The following is a 23557-nucleotide window of genomic DNA, read 5'->3' as shown; positions in this document are numbered from 1 at the left end:
TTTTTTTTTTAAGTTTATTTTGAAAGAGACAGGGACAGTGTGAGCGGGAGAGGGGCAGAGAGTGAGGGAGACACAGAATCCCAAGCAGGCTCCGTGCTGCTGCCAGCCCAGAGCCCAACGCAGGGCTTGAACTCATGAAACCGTGAGATCATGCCCTGAGCCGAAACCAAGGGTTGGATGCCTAACCAACTAAGCTGCCGGGCGCCCCTAAATCTTTGTTTCCTAATGCAGAAGCTGATCATGTCAGACTCTGTAGTTAGTCTGTCTTGGTATAGGGGTGTGGGGGGTGATGTAAGAGAGAGAGACCTGTCAGAATGTCTTAAATGCTTTGAAATGGACTTTTTTGTGGATGAGATGGCACTAAATAAACTTGGAGAATTAACTGTGATGGAATGAATAAATACAAGTAAGTTAAATAAAAAAAAACAACTTCAGAAGTTCCTATCAGCTCACTAATGGGCAGTTGGCATTTTAGCTGTTTTCTAAGGCTAGGAAAAACTCAAGAGAAAGCACAGCATTTAGAAAGGCGTATGAGTGCCCAAGTCACCTTATTAGCGAGGCATGTGGCAGTTCCTAGCCATTTAAGCATGTCATTGCTTTGGTTTCTTCTTTTACTAAATTCAGAGCGAATGGCCAACAAAGCACGAAGGCTCAAAGATGACACCTTGTATTAACCTAACAAGGCATTATGGGTTATCCAAGAATGTGCTGGATATTTATAGCCTGCTGAAAATCCCTGCCTGCACTGTCTCTGAGGCCCAGATACAAAGCCCCTCCATCTTAATGGCATCTCTCGTAACCTGTAACCATAAGTTAGACAAGCAGAATGCACGGTGCTGGCAGATTCAGGATATTCCTGAGCTTCACAGATAAAGGAGAAGTCAGAGAGAAATTGAACTCTGCCTACCTAGTTGATAGACATGCCTCTTGAGGCCACCTGACTATGAGATAATTCCTTCTCTGCTGCCGCCCTGGTCTTCGCATATCCCATTTTAACCCCAAGCCATTAAGCTAAGGAGCAGAAGCGGACGCAACTGTCCCAGCGATTCTCAACAAGGGGGAGATTTTGCTCCTTTCTATGGGACATTTGGCAGTTTGGACATTTTTGTGTGTCACATTTAGGAGAGGTGATGCTGCTGGAGTCTGTTGAGTAAAGGCCAGGGATGCTGCTAAACACGTTACAATGCACAGGACAGCCGTTCACCCAGCGAGGAATGATCTGTCCCCCTACTGTCAACAGCGAGGGCCTTGAGAAGCTCTGAGTCATTCTAATGGCTCTCAGGACATGACTGGGGACCACGGGCAGATGTAAGTCCTAGATGAGAAGAGGAAAAGGAAAAGGAGCAGGAAGAGAAAAAATAGTGCAGGAAAACAGAGGCATCTGTGGATATGGCAGAGAAGAATAAGCAGAGAACCATGGGTAATAGAACCAGGGACAGTTAGGGTTTTTTGTAGACACTTAGTTTCCCATTTCCCCTGGGTAGTGCTCCATGAGGTACTGATGTAGTTGCCACACAGGAGCGTGCCTTCCAAAATATTATGAGCTAACAATTTGAGCTGTAAAAAAAAATGCAATAGGATTCAAAAGCAGCTGCAAAAAAGGAATCCATCCAGGTGATTCTTCTTAAGAATTAATTTACTTAGGGGCACCTGGGTGGTTCAGTGGGTTAAATGTCCAACTTCAGCTCAGGTCATGATCTCATAGTTCTGGAGTTTGAGCCCCGCATGGGGCTCTGTGCTAATGGCTCCAAGACTGGAGCCTGCTTCAGATTCTGTGACTCCTGTCTCTCTGCCCCTCCCCTGCTCGCTCTCTCTCTCTCTCTCTCTCCCCCCCCCTTCTCTCCCTCTCTGTCTCAAGAAGAAATAAACATTTTAAAAAAGGATCTAAAATATTTTTAAAAAGAATTAATTTCCTTAAAACTAACACCAGAATGGCTGGAATATTTCAAAATAGATGGAACATTTTTAGAAAGTTCTTTCATCCTTTAGAAATGTCTGTCACTTCCATAAGAAAAAACTCTTGGTCACATCTGAGTCTATATCAATTTGTTCATCCTCTGACCCTTTTCCCCCACTTTACATAACTACATGATCTTCTGGGAGATAGATCTATATATGCCATCAGAGGCTATCCTAGACAGACAGCCTTTGCCCACAAATACTTGATCTGTTTCTCCTCTCTTCATATTGACTATCCTTATTCATCTCTCTCCTTTCTCTGAAGCCTCTTTCTCCTTAATTTGTTTTCTGGATTTTAGAAGTGTTTCAATGGATGGGTTAAAACAAGTTTAAAGGAGTCGTCCTGGGAATTAATTTATCTTGTCTTAGAGAAGGACAGGGGCTAGCTAGGAACTTAGTATTGTTCCTTCAAGCTAGATCAAAGCTGTCAGCGATGGATCAAATGAAGAATTAAAATAAGACTTGCCTGGGGACAGGTCTGTTGCAAATGAAGGCAGTACTGCTAATGACACATGCACACAGTAGTTGTTGTGGATAGAGGACTTTCTCACACGGAAGGGCTCATAAAAATGTTTGAATATCTCTCATTTTCATCTTCTACTACCATCATTATTTCTTCATTTTTCAAAGCTACTTTTGGAAATGGGCATCCCATTTCTATTTCTGCTGCTGTAGGAGCCATAGTAAAGTAGGTTTGAGGAGGAAGGGTCGCTTATTTTTTTAATTTTTAAAAAATTTATTTTGAGAGAGAGAGAGAGCATGAGTAGGGGAGAGGCGGAGAGACAGGAATAGAGAGAATGCTCTGCGCTGTCAGCACAGAGCCCAAAGCGGGGCTCTAACCTGTGAACCATGAGATCATGACCTGCGCTTAAATGAAGAGTCAGGTGCTTAACCAACTGAGCCACCCAGGTGCCCTGAAGACAAAGAGTTTTGAAAGATAAAAATAATAGTAGCAAGTCTATTAATTGGGATTATAGTTAGATGGAGATGTTTAAACATGTGTTTGTAACCATCCCTCATGGATCTGTTCACCGAGGATGAAGAGAGATGTTTATACAACTTGGTGATGAATGGAGAAAAAAAAAATGAATAGATGGGTTGGGCCGGAAGATGATCAATGTAAAAGTAAAGTGGTTATTGACTGGACATTATTGAATAAAGCAAGGATTCCCAGCCCAAAGGGACTTCTGGTTTGCCTCTTTGCCTCTTCCATCTTCCCTAAGTTGTATGAAAGGAAAAAAACATTCCTTCACAGGGAAAGTATAGTTAGATGCTAGGTGAATACTGCTTAATTGAATTAACTACTGGAGTGTGTAACGGGGCTGCTGTGCCTTCATTAAATTATGTGCGCATCAGCTATGAGTAATAGAATGTAAATTAAGGGCAAGTTTGCCATATGCGTGCCAACTAGTGGTTCAGATAATTTCCTTATCAATTACGTGTAATTGATGCCAGTTGACTTTCAAAAATATATATGTATGAGAAATAACAGGTTTGCTTTTGTGCACGTGGCTGTATTTTTAGCATGAGAAACTGGTTTGCCATTAGCATCCATTTAAAAAATTCATATTATCAGGGATTGTTTTGAAATGAATCTGTTAATATTATTCACTGAAGGAGCATGCAATTTTAGGAGATTATTACACTTAAAGTAGAGAGGAGCATGGGATGTCCAGGGCTACACGATGCAGCCTGCGTTACAAGACAAGGACAATCGTATTCCTCTACGTCACACCATTTATATGAAGAAAATACCAGAACATAAAATGAGCAAGTATCTTATCTCTTTGATGAATCGAAGATTTGATGATGTCGTTTGAGAGGACTGAAGAGACTAGAAGCCCTGAATTAGCACCAGAAGCATCGGTGGCATTGTCAGGTTCATCATGTGACTCTCCCGTGCAGTGTTGCTACATTCACACAATTGCATTTCTTAACTGTCTACAGCCAGATTGCTTTCGAAAGGTGCATGTTTTTAAGCTCGTTCTTGCTTCTATCAGAAATTGAGTCTCTTTACATTTATTTTCGTGCACAGCATTCACAAAGCCAACATCTTCCCGGCCACTCTTGTTTAGTGACGTGGATGTTGCCGTGTTCACCCTAGAGGGTCCATGAAGCCCAGGTCTGCCCTCGGGGCCAATATTCGCCCTCCTGTGAGGGGCTGTTTTGTTTTTCTCACTTCCCCTTTTCAGCTCCAGTCTGACTTATAGTCTGCACTGCACCGTTGGCCACCCTCCTGCCGCCCCTAAATCCAGGATTCCCTAATGCCAGGGCCACCTGCTCTACCTGTGTGCCAGGCCCAGTGTGAGGATACGGTGAGCTGTTGACGTGATATGAGGTACATCCCCTGCAACGTGTTAGCGATACCAGTTAATTTCAAACAAAATTATTTCAAATTCAGTATTACCTCCATACTATCACTTGTATTTTGATTCTCTCTCCTTCTTTCTTTCTTTCTTTCTTTTTTTTTTTTTTTTTTTTGTAGGAGAGAAAGGGATGTAGATAGACAAGATGTAGAAATTATCTGAATCGTGGTCACCTAGTCACCAATGTGGTCTGTCAGTAGTGAAGAATGTCAGCGTAGGAAGAAGTTTATGGACCCTGGCTTTAAGTTACTGTGAATTATTTGTCAATAATCATCTCTTTATTCCTGCTCCAATTTTAATCCATCCACATAGGCATTGGTCTTTGATACTAATGTCCTCAAGGTATTCCTCTTTGACTTCCATTAGCTACTTGAGTGGTGAAATCTGACAGATTTTATGATCTCGGCTTATCTTAATTTTCCGATTATGTATAGTTCTAGACTTCTCTTTGGTTTTTAAATCTCCACTCAAAGTAGACCTTAGGACCACACCTTTCTAGTGTGCACCTTTTGGTACCTTTCTGCAAGTTTATACAAACACAGGCATACCTGGATACATATTTGGTTTTTCTCTTTTTGATAAAAATGGACTTGCCTTCTTTGTACTTATTTTTAACAGTAACATACCGTGGAGATTATGCTTTGCTAATAAATGAAGCTCTAACTCAGTTTTTAAAACTACTACTCTATTCCATGGTGTGTATTAACACTGTCTCTCTGGATAGAAATTTAGGTTATATACAGTTTTTGCCATTGTTTTTCTAAACAAAATTGCCATAAGCATAGTTGTGCAGATTTGAAAATAAAGTTGTAACAGAAGTGATAATCATGTCACATGCTAAACAACCTGTTAATATTGGGCATTCCTATGGAGTTGAGAATTGCAACCAGGTAACTCTTACAGCAAACTTCTCTCACACTATGTAATCATAATGTCACTTACATGAATTTTGTTTCGGTTTCTCCTCTCTGGATTGTGGTTCACTGTACTCATTGATTGCCATATTTAGGTGGGATTCTTTTTTTTTTTTTTTTTTTTAATTTTTTTTTTTTTTACGTTTATTTATTTTTGAGACAGAGAGAGAGACAGAGCATGAACGGGGGAGGAGCAGAGAGAGAGGGAGACACAGAATCGGAAGCAGGCTCCAGGCTCTGGGCCATCAGCCCAGAGCCCAACGCGGGGCTCGAACTCGCGGACCGCGAGATCGTGACCTGAGCTGAAGTCGGACGCTTAACCGACTGAGCCACCCAGGCGCCCCTTAGGTGGGATTCTTAAGCACATGGAAACGTGGGGATGGAAAGTGCCCAAGCAATGTGACCAGAGAATTTGAGAGAGGAAAAATTCTGAGTTACCAGGCAGTGAACTCTGATAAGAAATACAGATTAGTTTGACAGTTAATGAAGGCTGAAACTATGAAAAATCCTTCAGTGCCATAGTCAAAGGAACCATTTGATCATTTCAAATTTCTTCATGTTTTTGCTTGAGCTGAGTCAAAAAACAACTTCTCTCAAACTTGACCTGCATAAATTCCACCCACCCCTCAAAACCCCCAGTAATTCCTCTAAAAGCCATAAAACTAGGTATATAAGACCATGAGCTTTGAAGTACAAGAGGCCTGTGTTTGAATCGCACCACTAAATAGCTGGGTAATTCTGAGAGTTTACTTAAATTCTCAGAGCTACCGCTCATTTACAGCTCACTTTTAGGTAATGGAGAGGAAGTTCAGGAAGAGTAGTGGGAATAGGGGCGTCTGGGTGGCTAAGTTGGTTAAGCCTCTGACTTCGTCTCAGATCATGATCTCACAGTTCATGAGCTTGAGCCCCGTGTCGGGCTCTGTGCTGACAGCCCAGAGCCTGGAGCCTGCTTTGGATTCTGTGTCTCCCTCTCTCTCTGCCCTCCCCCGCTCACGTTCTGTCTCTCTCTCTCAAACATAAATAAACATTTAAAAATTAAAAAAAAAAGAGAGCAGTGGGGCTAGATGCTAGGAGAAGTGGACAGGGGCTGGATCATACAGCCTTCTTAATGACACACTGGACGTGCCCCAAGAACATGGCTTAAAATCAGCCTACCGAATGAGACAGCAGCCTAATATTCCTAAATGAACTCTGTGGAAGTGGCCAGGTAACCCTAAAACCAAGAGGATGGTTCTGTGAATGTGATATAATCTCTCCCATACATATATACTTCTAAGGGGAAATGTTTCCAAAGATAGACTATTAAGTAGATACAACAACATAAAAAGACTGGTGGTCTAGGTTTTATTCAGTACAGAGCCACCAAGGAATACAGAAGTAGAGTTATGTTGATGTAAAACTCTCCGAAGTGAAAAAAGAACATATTGTAAAAGGAGGAAAGGAAGGAAAGTTTACCAGTCACCAAATGGTTACTCACTGAGTAGTTGACGGTTGAGATTATTGTTTCATACCCTTTAGTGGCAGATGACGGGCGATGAGTCAGGGCAGGAGCAGTAGGTGGAGGGCTTCAAGTAGCAGGAAGGATTGAAGGACAGCAAGAGCCAACAACATTCTGCTCTGTTTGACATCATGGCCCCGTGTGAGTGGCCCGTATGACTCGGGACTGTGCCTCTCAGCACGTCTTAGCTATATGTCAGCGTATGGCTACCTAGGGCCAAAGACTGGTAGCCCCACATTTCAGACCTGAAAGGAAAGGGCCTTCTCAAATGTGAGCTGAGCCTTCCATTTGCTTTCCCTGTTAATATCCTCTGCAGATCTTTATTACCACGCTCCAGTTCTTTGGGCAGCCGACTCAAAATCCGCTTCCCCAAATCAGTGGCTTTTGACAGTATCTAGGAAATAAAATCACAATTAAAATAGCCGTGTCTTGAAAAAAAAGGTGTTGGAATCTGGCAACGCAGACATATAGCTACTCCAAAAATTGAAATGAGAAGGTGACTTGGGGGCATCCAGGCTGCTTCTCAGGGCAGTGGACACCCTCGGGAGACACAATCCATGCTTTGTTCATCTTTGTGGCCCTCACATCACATGCCTTGCACTTCATTAGCTTTAATAAATAAAAACTGAAAAAATCAAATAGGGATAAGAGTGATCAAAGGGATAAGAGTAATATAGAGCCGTGTGACCCCTGACAGTCCAAATCAGTGAATGAAAAGGTAACAATTTTGGTGAAACTAAGTGACTATCAGACACAGTTACTATTGAATGGGGAAAGGGCGGTAAAGAGAAGTGTTCTGAAAAATATTGCTGTTGGTGACAGAAGACATTCAGGGTTAAAGACGATACTGTGTATTTAAGACAATTTGTAGCTTCTAATACTGTGAAAAGAGGTGCTGGGTCGCTGAGGAATAAAAGCCCTGCAAGCCGCAAACCAAAATAGCATGATTTCAGCCCCCGTTTGATGTCATTCTTTTTTGCGTGTCTTCTCATACAAATCTGTTCGATTTCTGTTCTTGAAAATCCACATTCCGAGCACAAATACATTTATGGATAAAACAATTTTGTGCTGGTGTAGCATCATCTGAATGATCTGGTCTGAGATGTGGTTTGTGTTCCGTGAGCCCCAAAGGTGATTAAAGGTCAGAATGGTGTTTAGGTTAAAAAAAAAAAAAAAAAAGTCCTAGCTGCCCCAGTATTACTTCTGTAGCATAATAATATCAGCCTATCAACATGTGCCGGCCAGTGGGTTAAGCATTTTACATATCCTTTCATCTGCTTCTTAGAAGAACTCTTTACAGTATATACTCGGGTAGCCATTTTACAAATGAGGTATCCAAGGTACAGAATAAATAGATAGGAAATCTCATAGTTAGTAGGCGGTAAAGTCCAGGATTGTCATGTGCACAGGCTGGTGCTCTTGGCCACCAGAATTCCACTGCCTCTGGGCTTGCTATTTGAGGCTGGATCCTGGGCCATTGATTATACTATTAATTGCTTCTCAATCTTACATCTGCCTTTCCTAAACACCTCAAGGGCAGAAACACTTTCGTTGTCTCATTTCTTAGTCTGATGATGTCATCCTACAAAAATGAGTTTTCCACCCCACCACTATGCCTGTTGACTTAACTTTTCGATATTAAGAATTTATAGTGTGATTATCTTTACTGCTGTCTTTAGGATTTTATTACTCAAGGGTGGCCAGTGAAAAATCCCTAGTAGTCTATGGATGAGATTCAACATAAGGAGTTTCCTTACCCAGGGTACCTCTCCCTCTTGAGTTCCACTTACAAAATTTTGACATCATTGACATAATTCACAAGGTCAGATAAAAATGGACCTGTTGGGGAAGACAATTTCCATTAAATCTAAATGTAATGTAATCACACAACAAACAGTCTTGTAATGATGGAAACCCCAGGTCTGAAAAACTACCCCTCAAGTACCAAATCCAGCCTACTGCCTGTTTTTCTTTTGTAGCCTGTGAATTAAGAATGGCTTTTAGACATTTAAATGCCTGGAAAAACCCGAAAGAATATTTTATGATTCATACAAATGAACATAAATTAAATTTCAGTGTCCACAAATAAACAAACTCGTATCAGAACACATACGTACACACAAGATCAGTTTCCCAAAGCAGACTTCTCACTAAAAGTAGCTTTTTGCTCAGTTTTTCAACTCAAGTGGAATACAACAACCTCAGCCACCACCAGATTTCCTGTCCCTAGCCTGCTCTTTACCTCCTGTTTTCCCTCCGGTCTTTTAGATGTCCTAGTGCTCAGTTATGCTGAGTGGCTGGATTTCTTTGTTCCTTATTTTATAGATTATTGGTATATTTGGTGGGTGTGCTTTAATTTTGTTCAATCTGCCACATCGAAACATCATTTTAACACTGATTTCAAGTAATTTCCAACTTTTAGGGTTGTGATGCAAGTGAGACCTTTCATCTGTACGTATCTATACATGTGGACTACATTAGATCCAAGGGGAAATTTTTGTTGAGACTTGATGGCTTTTATGTATCTTTTTGACATGTTAAATTTTGAAATAAGAGTTTAATTGCATTGCATTATAAATCCTTCCCAGAGTGAGGTAGATAGTAATTGCATTTTTACTTTGGAATTCAAATGCCTTTTAACATAGGACCTCATTATATTAATAATCGTCTCTTTAAGAGCTCACGATTTTTTTTTTTTCGAACAAGGTTGAAAGAGCTTTATAAAAGGAGGGAGAGGATGCAAACCTAGTTCAGGGGAGCTATGTCAGAGAAGTTAGGGCTTTCCTGCACTCCTCTAACCACCTTCTAAGAAAGGCTGCTGTTTAATATGCAGGTGACCAGGAAAGTATCCAATTATTGTTCAATGACATTTTTTTCCGTGAGATTTTGGCATTCCAGGTCACTTTGATAATCTGTAGAAAGCAGTGAAAAATGCACATACACACAGACACACTGAATTTAGCATAAAATTTCAGGGAGTTAAGGATTGTTGAATTTACTTGAAGAGCCATTTGAACCTATTTAAAATATTTGAAAGATCTCTATCCTCTGGCGGCCAATGTGTTTTCACAGGGCAAACTGGTAACATTCTCTTTAAATGACACTTCCTTAAGGGAGTTGAGTTGTAGCAAATGCTTGTGAATCAAGGCATAGAGAAAAGAAATGAACAGAAAATACACAAAATAAATAGTCAAGCACCTGTATAAAACTCCCAACACACAGGCATTCCTATCTAAAAAGGTGCACAGCTATACCCATATTGCTTCACCTGCGTGTGGGAAGCTGGTCACGTGGCTGAGGCAATATATCAGTCTGCATTTTATTAACCTAGACTAAATAATATACAATATTCTCCAATTGGAATACTCCAGCAATAACACTATCCATCTTTAGGTTTTTAACATGATAAATGCAGCATTTCTGTGTTCTTTCAGAGTGCATTTTTCCCGAGGGAAATGTGATTGTGTGTGTGTGTGTGTGTGTGTGTGTGTGTGTATGTGTGTATGTGTTGCTCTCCCTGTAGCAAGCACATTTGACATCCAGTTTCAGAAACTGTCCTTGGTGTCTAAGCCATGTTTATCTCTAGCGAAAACAGCCATGCTTCTGTTTAATATCTTTGCCTAGTAGCTTTCATAGTTGTCACTAAATATTTCAAGCCACATTTAAATTTCTTGGCTCATTACATGTCACACCAAACTGACATGTTGGTAACCTTACATGTTCTATAAAAATATATTAAGAACTTTAAGTTTCTGTCAAGCAATATATCACATGTGTCAAAATGTAATTCTCAAAATGATACACACAGTTGTCGCACAAATAGGTACTGAGCACGTGTCAAGATTTCATTTGGGGCAATCAGCAAAGCCAGTTCAGAAAAGAGATAAATATCTCAGTATCCACAGCTCCGTATGTATATCCATATCCATATATATTTATAGCTGTATCCGTAGCTATATCAATCCTATATACATACATATAAATTTTGGTATTACACCTGAGACCAGTGTTTTCTTTATCAGGTTATGAATTTAACTTGCAGAATCCATTCATCTTAAAAATTCCATATACCCACGGTTTCTAATAATAAAATGGATCCCTCTTGTTAGGCCTGTGCTTTTAAACCTTTAGTGTATATCAGTGTCACCTGAAAGATTGCTGGCTTCCACTCCCAGAGTTTCTGTAACTCTAGGTGGTGCCAGGGAGTTTGCATTTCTAACAGGTTTCCAGTGGCTGCTGCTGTTCCACAGTTCACACTTTGAGAACCGCTGATCCAAGCACAGGCTTTGCCTGAGGATCCAGTGAGGCCTCAGGGACTGTTGGTCAAAACCCCAAGGAAATCAGTGCAACCTCCGATTGGTTCTCTTATTGTCCCTCTTACATTATCCCCATGTCCTTCTCCTGCCCCGCTCAGTGCACACCAGATCATCCACACCCAGCTGCACCCCAGGGATGCTCCCTACATTGGAGCATCTCAAATCCTAATGTGGGCCAAACTCCCAATGCCTTCTCCGCAGAGATCTAGCCTCCCTCCTCATTTGTCCTATTTCTGTCAGTGATTTCAATCTCATGATGAGCCAGGGATAGAATGCTCCAAATCATGTATTGTAAACTAGAATGTGCTTTTTATTTTTAAATTATCATTGACAAGAGTTTCTCTTCGGGGAGATTTTTAGTGTTTGAAAGTTTGGAATCATAAAGAGATAATCCCTTCTGCTTTCAATCTGCCAGTTCCCTAGTGTGTTCCTCTGTGATGTGGCCTTAATTCCTTGTGAGAAACAAAAGCTTCAGAGATATTCAGAAGCTTGGGAACTGACAGTAGTATTAAATCAGGAAGGATGCTAGCCCTGGTGGTCTCTTGGAAGGGCAGCTTTCAAAGAATGTCTCATCAGAAGCTAGCCTTCTAGAGATTGGGCCAAAATGGTTAAGAGGTAGCTGGAGGCAGGAGTTACTAAAAGCCTGAGTCAGGAGTTTGGCAGGGCAAGGAAGGAAAGATTAATTTTCAAAAGCTATAACAGGATCATTTAAGGGAATTTGTTTTGGGGGGAACCATTGAAAGCGGAAAAGTTAGTGAATTTCTGGGTAGCGGAGAGGGTTTCATTAAGAATACAGAACTAAGTTCGAAAGGAAAGAAGAAGGTAATCTGGAGAGTAGATGAAGTGGTTAGCTTTGAACAGGAAAAAAATCTTTTTGTCTAAGCCTAGAATATGGTTCTCAGATGGCCTTGAGATCACTCATGAGAGGGAGGGAGGACCAGGCATCTGAGAAAGCGAGAAAGCTAGAGAATGCCAAGGTGGATGAGTATGTCGTTGGCTAAGTCAGTGTTGGACAGATGATATTGTCATCAGCCAGCCTGGTAGAACTTTTTTCCTCCTTGTCCACTACTCTGCAGGTGCAGTGGGATAAGGCTGAGGTAATAATGGCCTCAACATATGCATTGATTTTCTTTGCTTTCATGCAGACAAATTGTCCTGTGTTATAGATGCTACTCTAGTTACAAGGAGATTCAATACTGCATATGGATGGCCTCTTGTGTTTCTTAGATGCTATAAGTCCATTCTCACCAGGAGATGAGGCTCAATTCTTTCCCATTTTGTTACACGCGTAACCCAAGTGTAAATGGCAGCCAGTTGCCACTAGTTCCTCAGTTTCACAAAGGGAAGGAAATTCCCTAAAGGAGGTAAATGTCCCCAGTTATATCACTTACGGATGTTTAACAGAACAGTTGAAAACTTCTTGCATGGTTTTTAAACTGGTTTTGGTGTTTATTTTTGAGAGAGAGACAGAGACCGAACACGAATGGGGGAGAGGCAGAGAGAGAGACACACACAGAATCCAAAGCAGGCTCCAGGCTCCGAGCTGCTAGCACAGAGCCCGACGCGGGGCTCGAACCCACGAACCGTGAGATCATGACCTGAGCTGAAGTCGGATGCTTAACCGACTGAGCCACCCAGGCGCCCCTTCCTGGATGTTTAATGTGAGAGTTGTTTTAAAGGTTCTATTGAAGTAATTTATTTCAAAGCAGAGCCTCTCTTTCTAGTAAAAATATGATTTGGTCTCTCACCAGTATTTGGTTTAGGACAGGATGTTCACTCCTCCAAGTAGTTGATATGATACAGTGGTTAAATCCCTCAGGTTATTCATATGGAGTCAGGAGGATATATGTGTCTCTTTCCAGGACCACGAAACCTCCTTTCCCAGGGCGCTCTCAGCCCAGAGACTTTCCCCGCGGTGGTGCTTTCTAGATGGTGAGTGTTTCCATATTTCATGGAGTGGTGGGATGGTGGAAGCAGCAGGACAATGCGTTGATAGATGGAGTGGATGGGCCCTAGTTCTCCAAGGGATTATTCCGAAACCCTTCACGTGGCCCTACAGGGTTGGCATTTGCGTCCCAAACGATGTGTTGCCACACACTTTCCTGAAGTCATTTTTCTCAAAGAAAATTGGTGAGCTTGGGCTGAACTTCACAGCACCAAATTTCGCTCTCAGTGCACCTCCCCCCCGGCCTTTTTCCAAAAAGATGTTGAATGCTTATCTTAGATTCAGACCAGTAGATGGATCCAGTACATAGGTACTAATTCCTCTGTTGTTTGCTTATGGTGGAACTTCCATATATTTTCATCAGCCATCATTTCAGTAAGAGGTATACATTTTTACAAAAATGTAGAAATTCTCTGTTCCATTCAGATCTGTGCCTCTGAGCATGACCTATTGAATGCATAATATTTTCGTTATTTTCCGATCAGTTAATGGGTCCATTTTACATCGCAAGCGTCACTTACTCCCTAGATGCTGCTTAACCCTGCTTTTCTATCCAGTTACCCGTATAACAGTACACTTCCTGCTTACAGCGTATCTACTACCCAGTATCTCTCTTGTCTGTGTGGACATGTGTTTTTCACTGTAGACATTTCTTTAGTTGATCTGTATATGCATCAGAGAGGATATAAATGTGGACAAGAGTGTGACAGGGTGTGTGAGTGATCTAACCCGTGTGAAGCATGACATAGGTTTTCATTAATAGCTTGTCAGCTGCCTCTGAAGATAATTTCTACTACTTCTCCTCCAGCTCCTTTATTCCCTTGTGATGAGAAGCACAATCATTTGTTTTTCCTGAATCTACAAACAACTTATATTTGAGAAAATTTTGAAAATGTCTGTGAATTGTTCTATATCCAGTCTATTCCATATACATTCTTAGATGAAATTACAAGTGTGGGTGGTAGTGTTAACCCAGATATTAGTTAAATTCCATAGATAAAAATCCTTTAAAAAGTGATCGCATTCATGGTTACAAAGAACAAAGTAAAGCAAATCCTTCTCAGATAGATTTTACTTCCCTGTTGCTTTTAGGGGGCAGCAACCATGATTATCTTGTTTCTTAGCTCATTTCCTTTGGAGAGAAGCTACTCATTAAATATTTATGATTTTTGAATGGTTATTTGCATTTTGAGTTATTCCCTTGAGTACTCTGTACTTTGTAGAAAATCTATTTATAATATATAGAATCTGTTAGATAGATTTAGGTGAGGAGGAACATAATTCTTTGGAGTATTAAGAATAATCAGAATAGTTTCTAGAAACCCAAAGTTTGCAACTTTTTCCCTCAAACCACAGATGCAGCCCAGTCCCTTTTAGGAATGGTTAAATAATTATTTTTACTGTTTTGGCTTTCTTTAGACATGGCTTAGGGGACTCGGTCTTGAAGTGAAATGAATCCTTTAATACCAGATGTGGTCCCTGGCTCAGCATCTTCAAGATTTTTTTCAAAATGAGAACCGCTTCCTTGGAAAGTCTGGCTACTGAACATTTTTTCCCCCCTAACTTCATTTACTTAATAAATACATACCGAGTCTCAGCTCTGTTTAAGGTCTTGTGCTAATGTCTGGAGACATAAAAAGTCAATGAAACACAGACCTTTAAAGAGGCAGATATCTCATAGTTATTTGTGAAGATAGATAGTTTCTGTAAGAAGTATAAACACAATGTAAATATGCATAAAGGCAGGAACAAAGAATTCTGTCTGGGGTAGGGAGGATGGGATTGAGGAATGTTTCACAGAGGAGGCAGCACATAAGTTGGTCCTTAAGAGACAAGTAAGATTAGCGGCGGGGGAAGAGGGGAGGAGACAGAACTGGGGAAGGGCATAGCAGTAGCAGAGACATGGAAATCCTAAGTTTTTCTAAATAGATTTAGGAACTGGCTGGTGGTCCGGCATGGTTGGAATATAAAGCTTTTGAGTGGCATAATGGCAGAGAAGGTTGTACATCTGACGCCAGGTCACAGGACTCTGAATGCTGTGTACATTTTTTTTTTTTTTCTAGCAACTTCTGCTGATCGCTTTTACCGAATAGACAGATCTCAGGTAAGCTTTCTTGAGCCTATCTGTGAAAGCGAAAAACTCCCACATAAATATACTTTAGTGGTGGCTAATCTTAGAATTTTTTATAATGTAAACACTAAAACATTTACAAATCCTGGAATGGTACTCATGGACTGAGCTATGAGCTTTTTATTTGTCTTCACACGTTTTGTGATTTGTGGACTCAAGATGATGTTGCTTGACCTTGCGAATGAGTACAGAAAATAACTAGGCTTGTAGATACTATCACCAGCCTGCACTCCAAATTTTCTCTCACACAGCTACTTCTACTACTTCCTAGCCCAATTTTATGGCATTTTAAATTTATTTTAGTTAGCAAGCTTGACACCTCAAGTGTATGTTCATGCTACCTACTTGGAGCTCATCAATTCCCAGAGTTCCATAATGAGACAAAAAAATGCTTGTGCCCAATGGTAATAAGTGTTCCCACTGTCCAAATTCTCCTGAAAAAATAGAAGAAGAAGAAGAAAACACGGTATGGAATCCAGTGATACAATCAGTTGTTAATCATGCCACTTGGCTTTGGCCAGGTCCTGGGGATCCAGGTTCAGCTTATTGCACAACTCATGCTGGACCAAGCTGCACGTGGGGTGTTGCTTCTTTGATGATATTTGGGAAGAAGAGGCAAGACCATCCTTGGTGGTACCTGACAGGATCCTGGTCAAGTAGGAACCCCAAACCAAGAGGGATTCAGCTCTTCCCCTCACCAGCCTCTTGCTACAGCGTTGCTTCAGGGACGGATGTCCGCTGATTGGACCTCTGAAAACACAGTGTGGTCGTTTGAGATGTCATAGACTTCCATTATATCCTCAAGACCAAGAATGCTTTGTTCTGTTACTTATCAGATGACAGGTTTGAGTGTCCTGTCCATCATCTGACAGACTTCTTTTTTCTTGCCTAAGGAACATTTGCACTTTGTGATGGAGATTTCCCAAGATGAGATTTTTATTCTGGACCCCGATATGGTATTGTCACAGCAGGCAGGGACACCTCCCGGAATGCCTGACCTGGTGGTGGAGCAAGCCTCAGGGTGAGTGTGCTGCTTCTTTGGCGATGTGGTGGTGAGGGGAGGCTGGCCACAGGGTGGCATCCGTGTCTGACTTGGCTTTGCACTTGACATGTCTAATGACCTCAAACTATTTTAAAATAGAGGTTTTCTTGTTGGGTTTCATTAGAGTGTTCCATGGCTGGTCTGTATTGTGCACAGCTGTGTAGAACTACCCTTGCCCACCACAATTTGCACCACGTTTGAGCCTTCTTTATTCACCACACGCACATTTCTTACCAAACTATGAAATACTAGTATTTGCATTTGTGTGCGTACATGTATGATCCAAATGAAAATGGGCGCAGGTGGTTTAACGGTTATTTTTCTCCTCCGCCTCTTCCTCCTCCCCCTTTTTTGGGCTATATCCAGGCAGCCTGAGACCTATCGATTGTATAACAATAGCTGTGATGCATCAGGCACTTACTATGAGCCACATGCTGTCCTCAATGCCTTTCTTAAATCCCTACCACCACTTTATAGTGACCTAATCATCAGAAGGACTCTGTGCTTATTTCCTGATCTGTAAAATGGAAATAAAACCTGCTCATAGAATTGTTTGAAAATTAAATAAGTTGATACATGTGAAGTATTGAGGATGGTTCTTGAAACTTGGTAGACACTCATTAAATATGATGTTATTGAAATAATCGTCATCATCACCATCATGCCACAATGCCCTGCAGATCTGGTACTATTATTATCCTAAACCCTTAGATAACAAAATTGAGGCTTAGAGGGTTTTTGTAACTTTGCCAGTATTGCACAGAAAATAAATGGCAAAATTGAGATTCGGTCACAGGTTTTATTGCTAACGTGCATGCATGGAACCACCAAGATATTGTTAATATTTCTAGCGTACTTCAGCAATTCCAAAATATTTATTTATAGAGCTCTTTATGTGCCAGTACTAGTAGAAGCACGTAGGAAACAACAGAGCAGAAATAAAAATTTGAAAAATCTCTGCCCTTGCAAAGAATGAACTTCAACAACGTGCTGGTACATGGAGGCCAAATAGTTAAAATAAGAATTTCCCTGGAAAGCACACACACATGCACTCAAATAGCATTTGCATGTTGTATACACACACACACACACACACACACACACACACACACACACATATAAGATGCTTAATAAGCAGACAAGTTACTCCCCTGCACTAATTCATTTGACCGTTGCTGTTATTTCTGAGTATCGTCCACTCTGCCAGGGGCAGCTGATACCAGTGGGATGTATCAAGTCAAGAGAAGACAGAAGTGGCAGGAGAGGGCAGGTGTACAGCCGTGTTAGGAAGCCAGAGCCAGTGGTATCAGACACACGTCCCTGGGTGTCCCCCAAGGGGCTAGAGATGCCCATCTCCACGGTGCCTGTACTGTAAATCCAGCCTGTCAGCTGTGGGGAAAGCAAGTGAGGAGATGCTGGGTCCTTGTGCAGTAGCAGTGGGCACTAGAGTCTCGGTGTCCTCTCATCCACCCGTCCTGATCTAGGCCACAGTCTTCAGTCTGGTACAGTGAACCAATTCTGCCATGCCCACCCCGGTCTTGGCCTTCTCAGTCATTCTCTCAATGTCAGATAACGGCCGAAAGAAATGGCTTAGTCCTCGGCTGGGCCTCTCTGTTAGCCTTACCTCCAAAAACAAAGGAGCCTGAAAATCCACCAGAAGTTGAATCAGTGTTGCCCCTCCGGAAATGAACTAGGACAGGAAAGCCGTGAAACAGGGTGGACTTTGTTCTTTCCTAATTTGCATTTCTACATCAGGCTCTATTTTTTCTCCCTTGACGTCACATTTAAAATTCCTTATTCTTGAAATGCAATTTTCGGGGCGCCTGGGTGGCGCAGTCGGTTGAGCGCCCGACTTCAGCCAGGTCACGATCTCGCGATCCGTGAGTTCGAGCCCTGTGTCAGGCTCTGGGCTGATGGCTCAGAGCCTGGAGCCTGTTTCCGATTCTGTGTCTCCCTCTCTCTCTGCCCCTCCCCCGTTCATGCTCTGTCTCTCTCTGTCTCAAAAAAAAAATAAATAAACGTTGAAAAAAAAAATTAAAAAAAAAAAAAAAGAAATGCAATTTTCTCATCTGTAAAGAGGGCAGAAACATACAGAATAGTTCAAGACGGTTGAGAAAATGCAATAATAGATGTGAAGAAGTAACTAGTAAATACCCAATCAAGAGGCCTCTCCCATCTCCTGTTGAGAGGAGAATCCTCTTGAGGAAGAGCAGAGCGAATCCTGTGGCTGAGTTTGAGTTTAAGTGCCTAAATGCCTGGTGCCCTTCTTCCCCCCAGAGTGGCAGACTGGTGGAACCCTGCCCTACGGAAACGCATGCTGAGCGACAGCGGGCTGGGAATGGCAACTCCGCATTATGAAGACTCAGATTTGAGGGACCTCAGCCACTCCCGCGTGCTACAGTAAGGGCTCTCTCTCCTTTCTTTCCCTGCGCGTCCCAGTGATGGCTGGGAGGGATTACTGGCTGTCTGAACAGTGGCAACGGTTCTCTTTTCCTTGGTGCTTCTCCTGTCCCCGGTGCCAACCTGTGCTCCCACCTTTAGTCACTTTGCTGACTTGTCCCACCCCCAAGCTCCCGATGGAGCTTCGCTTCCCGTTTCTGTAGCTCCTGAGCCATGAGCCACACTGAGACCTGGCACGTGTGTCTTTAAATACTCTGAACCTCACCAGCGTTTGCTTTACTGCAGTCCGGGGTATACTAGGTGTTCCTGTGTTTGCACGTCACAAAGACATGCATGAGAGAGATCATGAGCAGATTGGAAGTGGTGTATACGTTCTTCATCTGTGTGAACGGTTCCACTTGCTGTGATGACGCTCATTCGTTTGTCTCCAGTCCTGAGCCTCTGGAGGTGTGCTCTGTGTAGCATAGCCAGGTGGTTGTGTTGGCCAACGTGGAGCTGCTCAAGGTTGTGGTTTCAGAGTCTCTGGGCAAACGATGCAGCGTTTGTTCATAGATGAGAGTGGTAGGTGTGCTTTCTTCTGGGGTCTCATCACGGCCAGAAAGGAGGGTGACTGTTAGAGTTTTGTGACAGTGTTGGCACATTTATGTCTGGGGAGCCTTTTCTCCCTGTCTTACCTCCTTGCAGGAAGAGATTAACGGACACAGTCTTTCACGCCTCAGGACAGTCACTTACCTCAGGGGTTATGCGAATTTGCTGCAATTCATGATTAGGCCGGTTTCCAATCCTATCCAAGATCCTAATTGAATAGGGACAATGGCCCTGTTACCATGTAGTCTTACAAACATTTTTACCAAGTAAAGAGAGTAGGATTCTTAGAAGCCTAGGGTTCAGTGAAGAGGGATTGTTTCTGAAGGAAGACCGCAACCATTTTGGTATGACACAGGGGGAAGAAAGTGAGAAATCTGGAACTAATTACTTCACTGTTGAAGGTTCTACTCAGACATCCCAGGGGCAAAAGTCGACTCCGTTTTCATTGCTTCTCTGTACTACCTCTTTTGTTGTGTGAAGAGCAGAAAGGAAAACATGAATCACTACAGATTTTCCTTTTTAATCAAACCATATAGTTAGGTTTTGATCGCATTTTAATTGCTTACAACTCAGCGTATTTTTCCATTTCTTTTTTATATGGAATTGAGGCTTGCGAACCACAATGAGTCAGCTATCCATTGATGGCGAAAAACATGGCCATGTAGCTGCAGGCAGATTTATTTGAAAATTAGAGGTTATTTAGCCACAGAAATAGAAACTATGCCTCGACAAACCAGATGAATACCGTAGTTGTTCTTATATACAGGCTGTTTCCAAAAAAGTAGAGGATGTACTCAACTCTCACTCGGGTTTCCTATACCCCGATTTTTCTATATGGAATATATTAAACTATGTATCTTGATATGTGAAGTGATTGTTCCTAAGGTAGTAAATGTTCTTCCCAAATCAAAAATAAACGTACCACTTTATATAATAGCCAAGTTCTTAAAGCCCTGTACAAAAGTCAACTCTTATTCGTTATTCGGGTTATAGTATCCTTTCAGAGATTTCTCTTAATTTTTTTATTGATCTTCATTTGGCTGCTGCCATTTGTTCTGGTCGTTTATGTGACCTGAGCTCTCCAGTGCACGAGAGCAGCTAACTGTAATTTTTTTTTTTTTTTTTCTGCCAAATCACCCGGAAAGCAAAGCCATATTCAAACACTCACCCCTAGCCTTTGAGTCTGTCTAACTGAACCTCCAGACATGGAGCAGACACAAGTTATCACTCCTGGGTTCCCTGTGCATCTCTGACTCAGAGAATATAGGAGCATAACGAAAATGGTTGTTTTAAATCACTAAAAAAAAGGTAAATCCTGTACCTTACCCGATTTTGCCTATTCATTCTTTAAATTTTTTGTTATTCTTGTGTGCATTAATTCCTTAGGAAGAACATCTCTTTATTTCCTTCATAGATCATCTCTGGTGCAAAGAAGTATAATTGCAGTTACAGAATAATGCAATTATATAATACATAGATATTATATACCATGTTAGTAATAGTTGGTATTGATAGAATGTCTTCCTCTTGCTTTGTGCCACAGCTAAATTATCTTCAATTCTTTTTTTAAAAGTTTATTTATTTATTTTGAAAGACAGAGAGTGTTGGGGAGGGGCAGACAGAGGTAGAGAGAGAATCCCAAGCAGGCTCTATGTTGTCAGTGTAGAGCCCAATGCGGGGTTCTAGCTCACGAACCCTGAGATCATGACCTGAGCCCAAATCAGGAGTCAGATGCTCAAGGACCGAGTCACCTGGGGACCCCTGTCTTTAGTTCTTCTAATGCCTTTTACATCTTGCCATTGCTTAACAGATAAGTAAACTGAGGCTTAAGGAGATTAAAAGATTCATCTTGGTGGGGCACCTGGGTGGCTCAGGCCTTTGAGTGTGGAAGTTGAATGGAAATTGTGGTTTAAGTCAGGCTAGACTTCTGACTTCATGTTTTTCTGACCATGCTATACTATCTTCCCCAAGGGCTGGTGCAGAGGCATTGCGCCCAGAGCCCCGTGGCCCAAGAAAGGTTTATTTTGGTCTCTACATATGCAAATATACATAGGCAAATAGTCTCCCTATTTAGAGTTTTCACTTTATATGTATTATTATATATATATTTATATTATTATATGTATTTAGCTCAAATTAACCCAGAAGTAAATATGGTTGAGAATGAATTTTAAAGCAATTTTATTGCATTTATTTATTTATTTATTTATTCATTTAATATAAGGAGATTCTTTTAAAAAATTTTTTTAAATGTTTATTTTATTTATTTATTTATTTATTTATTTATTTATTTATTTTTTGAGAGAGAGAGAGAAACAGAGCACAAGCAAGGGAGGGGCAGAGAGAGACAGAAACACAGAATTGGATGCAGGCTTCAGACTCTGAGCTGTCAGCACAGAGCCCGACATGGGGCTCTAATTTGTGAGCAGTGAGATCCTGACCTGAGCCAAGGTCAGATGCTTAACCAACTGAGCCACCCAGGTGCCCCTGTTTTATTGCTTTTAAAAAAGATTGCAATTTTAAAAAATGACAGACTTACATTTAAAAAAATAATTAAATATATATTACATTTGCCTCAATCTAAATAAGTATAAAAATTATATGAAAGGTACTCATGTGCCAAAGAGCCTGAAATGTTATGTTGTTGTATGTTATTATTTTCATTAGGTCTTTCAGCCCACAAACAATATACAGTAGCATCAAGGCATATATTGTTTTATGGACTTCTTTGTTTGTATTATCTTTTCACTTTTCATTACCTGTATTTTACAATGCATACACTTTTCACACTTGCCATTTCATTCAATGTCCTATTTTTAAACTTTGTTCATATTGATACATGTGGTTTTTGATTAACTTTATTTAATATAGAATACTGCATCATGAATATCCCATAACTTATTTCTCCATTTTGGTAGTGATTTCTAATATTTTATTATTTAAACAATGCAGTGAATATCCTGCAGCATGTGTCCTGTGTGGCAGGGTGTATGTATGTATATATGCAGTTTCAACTTGGCTTGATGTTTCCATGAGGAATATTAAAAATAAGTATGTAAAAAAGTCCTGAGGAATTATTGTAATATTTTGGGTACAACTGACATCTGTTGCTTTCATCTTTGAAGCCCCAGTCAGCTCGGAGCTAGGAAAAGTCCAAATTTAACATCGTGTTCACAATATTAAAAAACCCACTATATAAATAAATCAAAAGGGAAATTTTAAATGCTTAGAACTGAAAATACTATCAAGAGTTTGCAGAAACAACTAAAGCCTTAGTCACAGAGTGATTTATGACTCTAAATTCACTTATCGAAGGAAAAAATGATTCATACAAATAAAGCATTCAGTTTGATAAACTGAATCCCAGAATAGAAAACAAAGAAACAAGGGGGAAGAATAATAATAAAGACAAAAATGAATGACAAGGAGAATGAAACAAAGAAATGATTAACCAAGACTAAAATGTTATAATATCGATTCTTTAAAAAGGTAGAGAAGAGACAAAATTCTGAGAAGACTGACTTTAAAAATAATAAATATGGGAAACTGGAAGGAATGTAACTATATGTTTTCTCAGCTCATTCTTCCTCAGGGACTCCCAGTCTGCACCTGCTCAAGGTGACCCTCTCCCCTCCACCCTCCAAATGACCCACCCCCCGGGATCTCCTTAGAGTTGTCTTGTAGTTTTAACTTTGGTTTCTAAGATCCATCAACCTCCCTCCTACTTCAGGGAGAGTGAGATGGAATGGACAAATAGAATGAACTAGATTTTTATTATTACTGGAACTGGTTACATTTATATTATAATTCCACTAAGAAACACCTTATACATTTTTAAAGAAGGTGTGTGTGTGTGTGTGTGCGCGTGTGTGTGTGTGTGTGTTGTCCACTTATACACAGGTCCCTTAGGAGAGACTATAATTACAAACAAGTATGTACAACACATATAGGGTCTTCAAAACCTATGAACATAGTCAAAAACAATCTTTAAGAACCAATTTTGAGATAAATTGGTGAGAGGTGGTTGACCACATTATTATTTCTTGAACTGCAATGAATTTGTCTTTAAGTTCAAAAAATGTTTTCAGTGTCTAAGAAAGCTCTACTTAAAATAACATGATCCTGGAAATACTTTTGCTCTTATCATTAATTATACCACCACAACTAGTGACAAGGCTATTTTTCATTTTGGCAGATTTGTAAGGAAGGAATTTAACTGAAATTTTAGCAAACAGAATCTCAGTCCTAAGGAAGACTTTTCCCGACTCCAGGATCTATGATACTTCAAAAAGAAAAGAAAAAAAAAAAAAAAGCACTGAATGAAAACTCTAGTATATTGTCAACAAGTTATTTTTTGAGAAGGACAGACTTAACCTGAGTCAGATGGGTTAAGGGAAA

General features: G+C 40.8%; 1 protein-coding gene across 1 annotated transcript in view; it reads left to right on the top strand.

Annotated features, from left to right (window-relative positions):
- The window catches only part of DGKI (diacylglycerol kinase iota), a 444732-nt gene that overhangs the window by 343647 nt on the left and 77528 nt on the right, over positions 1 to 23557 (top strand). Inside the window, exons 24-27 of the mRNA XM_030308513.1 lie at positions 12916 to 12985; positions 15062 to 15102; positions 16023 to 16150; positions 18449 to 18571. Coding sequence (XP_030164373.1) covers positions 12916 to 12985; positions 15062 to 15102; positions 16023 to 16150; positions 18449 to 18571 — 362 coding nt within the window. The remainder of the gene's footprint in view (positions 1 to 12915; positions 12986 to 15061; positions 15103 to 16022; positions 16151 to 18448; positions 18572 to 23557) is intronic.

The sequence above is a fragment of the Lynx canadensis genome, chromosome A2 (genome assembly GCF_007474595.2).
Source record: "Lynx canadensis isolate LIC74 chromosome A2, mLynCan4.pri.v2, whole genome shotgun sequence".
Taxonomy (NCBI): Eukaryota; Metazoa; Chordata; class Mammalia; order Carnivora; family Felidae; genus Lynx; species Lynx canadensis.
The sequence above is the reverse complement of the archived record's forward strand: the minus strand, read 5'-3'. Positions and strand labels throughout refer to the sequence as shown.